The following is an 8,480-nucleotide window of genomic DNA, read 5'->3' on the forward strand; positions in this document are numbered from 1 at the left end:
CGTATCTACGCGCTCAAAGTGACAGTGTTGCTGCGATTTTTGTACCTCTTTCAGGGCCTACCTGCCCCGATGGAGAAGAGGTTCTTTTCTATCCTGCGATGCCATCTGATTAGATTTATTTGGAGGCGGGTACGGCTCAGCTCCCTTACCGAGTGCTCAGGATGCCTCGATCAGCTGGGGGATTGCCTCTGCCAGACTTTCAATTCTACTCTCAGGCAGCCCAATTACGGATGATTATGGAGTGGTCTCTTAAAGCATTTGACAAACACTAGCTCTACATGGACAGTGCAGTAACGGGCCACTCCATTTGGGACCTGCTGTGGAAAACAAAATCCAATAGACCTGGTAATGTTTACTTAAGCACCCCAAAAAATCGACCTTAGACACCTGGGACAACATAAACAAGACAGGAGCATGGGCCCAATTTCCATCCCTATTTATGCCTATTCACTTCCCGCCAGCTCTCCTACAAGGACCCTTTGAGAGATGGAGGGTGGGGGGCTGTCTGGTGATATCTGACCTATTTCACAGGCCCAACGTACTCTTCTTTGAAAATTGTCAGAGAGATTTCGGACTTCCACTATCCGTGAGATACAACTATACATAGTTACGACGCTGAGTCCTCCAACCCCAAATCAGGAAAGTGGCAACTCAAGACCTTTCCCCTATAGAACACTTTTTGAAATCCCACATGAGCTCTAGAGGAGCAATCTCTTCCTTGTACACACTTCGATTTGATACGATTTCCCACACTCCCTCTCAACATGATTTCTGGTCTAACCAATTGGGCGAACAGATCTCGAACAAACAATGGACTTGATTATGGCGGGATATCCCACAATACAATCATTCCATGGGATTAAGGGAAGCCCACTACAAAACCTATATGATTGGTACCTCTATCCTACAACGCTTAAAAAGATATACCTCAATAACACAGATATCTGGTGGGGGGGTTGTGGACCCCCGCCAACAGCTATCGCTTGTCCTCAACATGTGTGGTAGGCGAGCCGGCGTGAGATATGAGTGCAGAAGCAATTTATAGGCTTTTTCTTTATAATGAATGCACATAGAGGTCTTAGCCACTCTCTGCCATATCACGCCCCAGTCCCCTTTGTCAATCTCCATGCCCAGATCATGCGACCACTGCACAATATATCCAACTTATGTAACATCTGGGGGAGTTTCCAGTGGCCTGTAACAACGTGAAATTTATTTTCTCTTGTCCCCACCACTCAGAATATCTTCCAGCAAATGCATCTCCTGTGTCCCTCCCTGGAGATTGGTGGCTTGTGGTGCCCAGTAAGTCAACTGTGTCACTCTGTAGGGAGAAGTTGGTCGCACACTGGTCATTGGGACCCCGTCAACATATAGGTCCTGAAGGGTGAGGTCTGTACCCCCTACCCCTCCCATGGAATCTCCCATCCAGCACCCCCAAAGGAAAAACTTGATTACCCGGGACCAGGGTGTGCAGGGACGGGTATAGCCTAAACTGATGTGTACAGGCTGCCTGTCTCCAGTGATGTAAGGTGGACAAGGCAGAGGACAACAAACTGCCTAGCGAGGGAAGGCTGCAGAGTGGCAGCCATGGCTGGTGTTTAAGCAGGAGCTTGCTCAAGAGCTGTCCGACCCAAGGCTTAGTGGGCCAGTGCTAGAGTCCAACGTCGGAACAATTTGGGCAGCCATGATGTGGCGAACTACATTCAGAACTCCAAACACCTCTTCCCTTTAAGAACGGTAGAGGGCTGCTTTAGCCACTCTTCGGTGCTTGTTATTCCATATGACGGACTGGAGTGGAAGAACCCTCACCACATAGAGCAGTCTCAGCAAAAAGTTAATTTTAAAACAGTTGACTCTGCCCATCCAAGAAATCGCTAACCAACCCATCCACAGAGGTCATTAAAGATAGTGTCTAGGAAAGGCAGGATATTGAAGAGGAAGACATCTGAAGAGGGCCATTAAATACAAAACCCCTAAATACTGAAAATCTTTATGGGCCCATACAAAACCCCTGGACACAACTCATTGTTGAAGAGCAGATGACAAGGGACCCCCATACTGACTGATTTTCTGTAATTAATTTAGAAGCCAAAGACGTCCCTGTACACCCTGAGAGTGTCCTCCAGTGCATCCAAGGAGACATCAGGGTTAGTCAGAAAACAAAGCGTGTCATCCAAAAACATTGTAATCTTTAGGTGCATATCACCCATAGGAAGCCCTTGTATGGCTGGATTCACCTGGACCTTCTGTATGAGAGGCTCGGCACAAAGGTCAAACAGTGCCGGATACATGGGGCACCCCTGACGAGTGCCCCTGGATAGTGTAATCGATTCAAACATAAGATCTCAAGTCTTAATCCTCCTAGGCGGCATTACAAAATTGGCCAAAATATAAAACCGTAAACAGGGGGCCCAGTTTGGTTTGAGAAAGGATCTTGATCAGAAACGGCCAATTCACCCAATTGAATGCTTTCTCCACATCCAAAGACATGAGAAGCATCTGTACTCCATCCTTCGTGGTCCGTTTAATGCCATTGATTGCTAGCCTGCTAGCCGAGTGTTGTCCCTTGTTTGCCTATTCTATATAGAAACCATTCTGCAGCAAGGATATAAGGGTGAATCCGATTCTGGTCAAGCGATGAACCAAAATCGTAGTGAATATTGTGACGATTGAATGCTTTCTCTGCATCCAAGGACGAGCAGCATCTGTACTCCATCCATCGTGGCCCATTTAAAGCCATTTATTGCTATCTGAGTGTTGTCCTCTGTTTGTCTATTTCTAATAGAAACCATTCTGCAGCTAGGATATAAGGATGAACCAGATTTTGGTCAAGCAATTAGCTAGAATCGTAGTGAATATTTTGACGTCACTGTTTAAAAGTGCAATAGGTCTATTCAATCCACATTGGCCGGGAGGTTTGGGTGGCTTAAGTATCATATAAAGTGTAGATTGTCGGGTAACCGAGCTATTGTCCTGGGAAGTATGAAATACCTTTGTCAAATGACAGACCAAGAACTCCCTGAAAGACTTGTAAAAAGATTAGGGATTTTGTTGGGTCCTGGGGCTTTGTTGTTTGGTAGGGACTTTATATTAGCCCTCACCCCCTCTTCCATAATAAGGAAGACTACTTCTTTCCTAACCTCATCAGGGATATCCAGAAAATAAATGGGTGCAAGGTATTCCTCCTGCCTTGCCGAGTCTAGAGTTTCTCCCCAGTATAGTTCCCTATAAAAGGATAGAAACGCATTGCTAACATCTGTGTCCGAGGTCAAGTAAGAGCCCTCCACAATCATGATCCTTCTTATGTAGTTATTGGCTCGGGCTTGTCTGATCTCCTAAGCCAACAACCTGTCAGTCTTGTTCTCCTTTTCATAGTACAATTGTTTGGTCTCCAACAACTTAGAGGCTGCATCTTTGTTTAATGGGACTCCAATTCTCCCTCCCTTTGTGCAGTTTTCTGTAGGTAAGTTGTGAGGTTGTCTGTTTATTTTATTTTCCTAGCTTGAGGATTGCGTCCTCTAGTTCCATCCGTTGGAGTTTGTGTAAACAAAAAAACAAAAAAGTTGTGTCCACTATAAACTTTCCTCACTGCCTTGGCTACGTCCCAAATTATGACCCAGGAAATATCTTCAGTAAGATTCTCATTGACATAATGCTCAAGCGCCTCTTTAACATTATTATGCAGAACTGGATCACGGAAAGCAATCTAGTTCACTTTTCAAGAGCGATATGACAGAGACCGCGGTGGCACAGTCGAAAGCGTCAAAGTGACTGGTGCGTGATCCGATAAAACTTGGGTCCCAATAGTGGCATTGCCTGCTGTAGACAACAGGGTGGTCGACATAAAAAAAGGTTAATTCGGGAATAAGGTTTGTGAAAATAGCAGTAGTCCCGGTCTTGGGGGTGAAGATGAGGCCAGGTATCTACCAACTACAAATCCGTCATGCCTTGGGAGCGATCCAACTTTGGGTCTGGGATCACATTAAAGTCTCTTCCCAGTATCATATGATGGCCTGTGGCAGCTGCCATGGCAGGGAACAAGTTGGCAAAGAAGGGAGACTTGTGGTTGTTGGGGCCATAAATAGAAGCTGTGGTGTATGAGGTGATGTCAGAAGCCTGAATCATAACCAGTCTACCCTCCTTATCCCTACGTGTGGTTGAGTTGGAGCCCCCCCCGCTGGGTTTTATTAGAAGAGTAAGAAAGAAATTAGCAGTAAGGTGCAACCTCAGACAGGGGACACCTGCTTGCCAGTAAGTGGGTCTCCTGGAGAAGCGATACGTCATCCTTTGCTGGCTCCAAGTGGCGGGCACCTCCCAAGCAGTGGTAAAATGGGCCCAAAATCGCTATCTGCCCTCCTGCACCCCCTTGATTCAGTTCATGCACCCCTTACATGCTTACCACACTCCAGGAATGTGCCTCCTGGCATCAGGAGACTGCTGCTCTGGGGGCCCGCCGTTATCAATCCTCGGTTAGACCTCACCAATGGGCCTACCCATTTCATGGAAGGGCTGCACCCCTAGCACCGCCGGGAGGATTCATTTTTAGCGTGGGCCATGGCGGGAAGCTCCCATCCACTACTACATCCATCTGTGGCCCGCAATGTCAGTAGAGAGTGGGGGAGCCGGCAACATCAGTTTGCGGCCTCGCCAGGAACTTAGTGGGCTGTAGGGGCTGTGGCAGCTGCAGGCACAATCGCTTCCTCTGGCCGGATTCAGTTTTAGAGTGGGCCACTGTGGGAAGCTCCCATACGCTACTGAGCAAACCTGTGGCTCATGGTCAGTAAAGGGTGGGGGAGCCAGCAACATCAGTGTGCAGCCTCGCCATGAAGTCCGCAGGTCACATGAACCGCTTGGGCCGCAGGCTCGGTCACTTCCTCCGGCCAAAGTGCCTGCACCATCTTGGTAGAAGGGAGCAGCCACCGCTGGGGCTTAGAAGACGTGGTCATCCTCCGCAGTCCAAGGCTCTTGAAGTGTGCTGTTAGTTATTTCTTTTCTCAGTTTATCTAATTCTCTCTGCAGCTTCTATTTCAGAATATGCCTGCTCTTCATTTAGAGCAGCATATATTAGGGTATATTCCAATTGTTTAATCTTTACAGGATGTGGCCCAAGAAGAAAATCACATAAGTCCTGGTCTTTACTATGCTCTGACAGTTGTTCCTTCACAGCCAGATGAAACAATCATCTTAAGCATAACTTGCCAACACTATATGTAGTTACAATCAAGGGTGAAATGTAACATTAATGGTCTGGTCTGCTTGTTAATGGACCATCAGCTGTAGGAAAGAATCTACTCATACAAACATCTGTATCTTTTGGCCATCGGGCTGTTCTTCCATTCGGTACCATTACATTTAATTCACTGTCAGTGCTGTTTTTCTTCCATTTCCACCCTGAAAAGTAGGTTAGATTAATCTTTGCAATTTGATGGTATCTTCAAATCTCTAAAATATGCAGTTCGTGCATGTTGTCTGCTGTGCTGTCTTGTTTAGAAATATAATTTATCTATGAATCATGCATGCCCCAAACAGAATATTAATGCCCTCAATTTGCCAAAATGTAGTTCCCTCGCACTTGTTTCATTTATATTTTACTTTCAATATGCACAACCTTATTCTGCAAATGAGTCAATAAACTGTCTGGAATAAATAAAACTGGGGCGGATGTTTATTATTATTTTTATTTATCTCACTCTTGAAAATAATAACAGGCTGACGGGCCAGACCTGCCATCACTTTTAAAATAAGGAAATCTTTCCAAAAATGTCAAGGACTATTTGACAGTGGGGCCCGACAATGCCCCCACTGTGTATAATTACTTCTTTTGATATGTTTGATTGATGAATGCAATGGTGTCTGTATAAGCGTATTGAAAACCTCTGAATGAAGAAGTGGTTAGACACTGGATTCGGGCATTATAATTTATCTAAAAAGTCCCTTAGATAAATCTAATGTTGTTTTTTAATTTTTCCTGACTAAATTTCTCATTAATCTAGTGCTGTGAGCACTGTAGGTATGTGCTTTTAAATTTCCTAGATCTAAAACTGTTCCATGAATTTTCAGGTGTTAACACCCGAAAAAAGGCGTGTTCATGAGGGAATGACTAGGCTGATTTATGACCTGATATTGTAGTTAATCTAAGATAGCTTCTCTATCGTACTTGGCTTCTGGTTTTACGGGATATTGAGCCTGAACTTGGGATGCACTTCTTAAAGTATTCACACGTGGAACAGATTATTGGTCCCACTCTGCTTGGTTTTCTCTACAACAGAGGAGCCTGGTGTAGGGCCCACTCACGCATACTTTTTCCCTGACTTTGTGAGCTTCTCATGATGAAAACGGTTCCATTATTACCTTCTCAACTTAAACTGCACCCTTGTAAAAACTGGAGGCCAAACATCCCCTTTAAGGATGGTGAGATATGCATCCGGCAAAAGAGACCAGAATGAGTTTTGGGCTGAGGAATATATCACCCTCATTTTGTTTCTCTACATCATAAACCCTGTCTGGAAGGTTTACATGTGCATCTGGTCTCTCAGCCAGTATACGTTCTTTAGTTAAAATCATCACCAGATGCTCATTGAGAGTCCTGCGACTATTGTCACTTTTGCTGTACTGACCAGAACTATACTTCCCAAGTTGCGTCTCATAGAAGTATCCTTAGATTGCAGTGCATGCTTTTTCCTCTAATCTGTCTACTTTGGTTTTCATAAAATAAGTCTTTGAGTCCAAACCATTCTTTCCCTTCTTTATACTAACTTCACACTTCACTCGTTGGCTCGCTATTCTGTTTAATGTACTTGTCCTTCTTATGATACTCAGCCTTTCGACTACTTTCTGTCCTTTTGCAGTCCTCAAAGTCTTCTAAAGCACAGTAGAATTACTTTCGGAATACTAGTACAGATCCGGCTTTCTGATTTTAACTCAATTATATCCACCCCTGCTGCACTCCTGACTTGGAGGAGATTCAGTTCTTGCTTTTCATTTCACACTTTCTGCTTTTTCGTAGTCTCCAATGCAGTTTTCTGCTTACATAAGATCTGCTTCACCAAAGGAATGTTGTGTTCAACTTGGGCAAAAAATAATGTTTACAGCTTATCAGCCTGGTTCATACAGTTATGGATCAAAATGAGTATATGCCTCCCTGATTTTTCCGAACATGGTCTGAATATTTTCCAAATTTGACTTAATTTATACAGTTCCCGCAGTTTCGTTCAGACTTTAAGTTATGGACACGTGTGAAAGTCCACATAAAGGCATGGGCTGTCATGAAATGAATGTGTGTTGCCAAAAAATGTCTATAGGTTAATAAAAAAAGAAGAATCAATGTAGCAGAGGTCTGAAAGTGTAATGAAAAATCCGTGGGCCTACCATTGTTTGAAAAAGTCATGGTTTGTGGAAGCAAAAAATGAAGTTGTGACTGCAAAAGGACATGTGGAGATACCTAGATATAAACACAACGTGTCATATTGAGATCAAAGACTTAACTGGTAATATACCTATCACAGATTTATAAAGGTTTGTGCAAGCGGGAAGGAAAATATATTTATGGGTTTATATGTTTATATTAGAGCAAAAAGGTGAATAAGAAAAGAATACACGAGTGTTCATAATGTTACAATAACAGACATCTACAAAATTGTTGGATTTATGGGCAACAAAGTAGGAGCGATCACCGGTTATGTGTTAGACTTTGTTTTGTTTTTGGAGCTTCACTTAGGTTACGTTTTTATTAACTTTGACCTTCCTCTTACGCGCAGGTGATGCAGTTTGGGAGAATCGACGGCAACGCATATATTCTGGACTTTCAGTACCCCTTCTCTGCTGTGCAGGCCTTTGCTGTTGCACTGGCCAATGTGACTCAGCGTCTGAAGTAAAGCGCTCACTGACCGTCGGATGCCGTCACGTTTACACGTACCCCTCCCGTGAGGCCGCAGCCAGGACTAAGACGTCCGACACCTAATGCAATGGACGTGGAGATGATGATGGAGTAGGGGGGGCGGAAGGGCTGGTCTTAAAACTGGAATTATTATTTGGTGCCTGGAGGGCAACAAAGCGAACTCTGTTTTTTTTATATATATATATTCAGTAGTGCTGGTGTTGAGAGGAAGCTAAATGCACAGATTGCGCCTTTCAGTGTTATGGAACGAGTGTGTCTTTTAGCTTGTACTGGTGGTTCTGCTGTATTTGCTGCAATATCTTGGAAACAAATTAAAAATATGAAACTTGCCATTTACAAGTAGACCACTTTGTACTGCTAGTCGTTTTCTTTTCATTTTGCTGAAGCAGCGAAAGGCTGTTTTTCTGGTCTTGTTTTCCCATATCACAAATATCGTCTCCCACAGCAACAGTAACATATGTTATACTTGAAGACTGTCGAGTTCTACTTCTCTAGCGTTAGAAGAGCTGCCTGTCACGGGCAACAGGGTGGTGTCTGTAAGCCAAAGTTTAATTTGTATGCACTGCAGGGTTGAGGAAACAAA

The 8,480-nt window shown here is 44.1% G+C and overlaps 1 protein-coding gene across 2 annotated transcripts in view; it reads left to right on the top strand.

Annotated features, from left to right (window-relative positions):
- Nucleotides 1–8,227, top strand: part of TULP4 (TUB like protein 4) — a 682,961-nt gene extending 674,734 nt beyond the window's left edge. For both annotated transcript variants that reach the window (XM_069234583.1, XM_069234584.1), the window contains exon 15: nucleotides 7,758–8,227. In XM_069234583.1, the coding sequence (XP_069090684.1) occupies nucleotides 7,758–7,874 (117 nt within the window). In that variant the 3' untranslated portion in view covers nucleotides 7,875–8,227. The remainder of the gene's footprint in view (nucleotides 1–7,757) is intronic.
- The last annotated feature ends 253 nt before the right edge of the window (nucleotides 8,228–8,480 follow it).

The sequence above is a fragment of the Pleurodeles waltl genome, chromosome 5 (genome assembly GCF_031143425.1).
Source record: "Pleurodeles waltl isolate 20211129_DDA chromosome 5, aPleWal1.hap1.20221129, whole genome shotgun sequence".
NCBI classification, from domain to species: Eukaryota; Metazoa; Chordata; class Amphibia; order Caudata; family Salamandridae; genus Pleurodeles; species Pleurodeles waltl.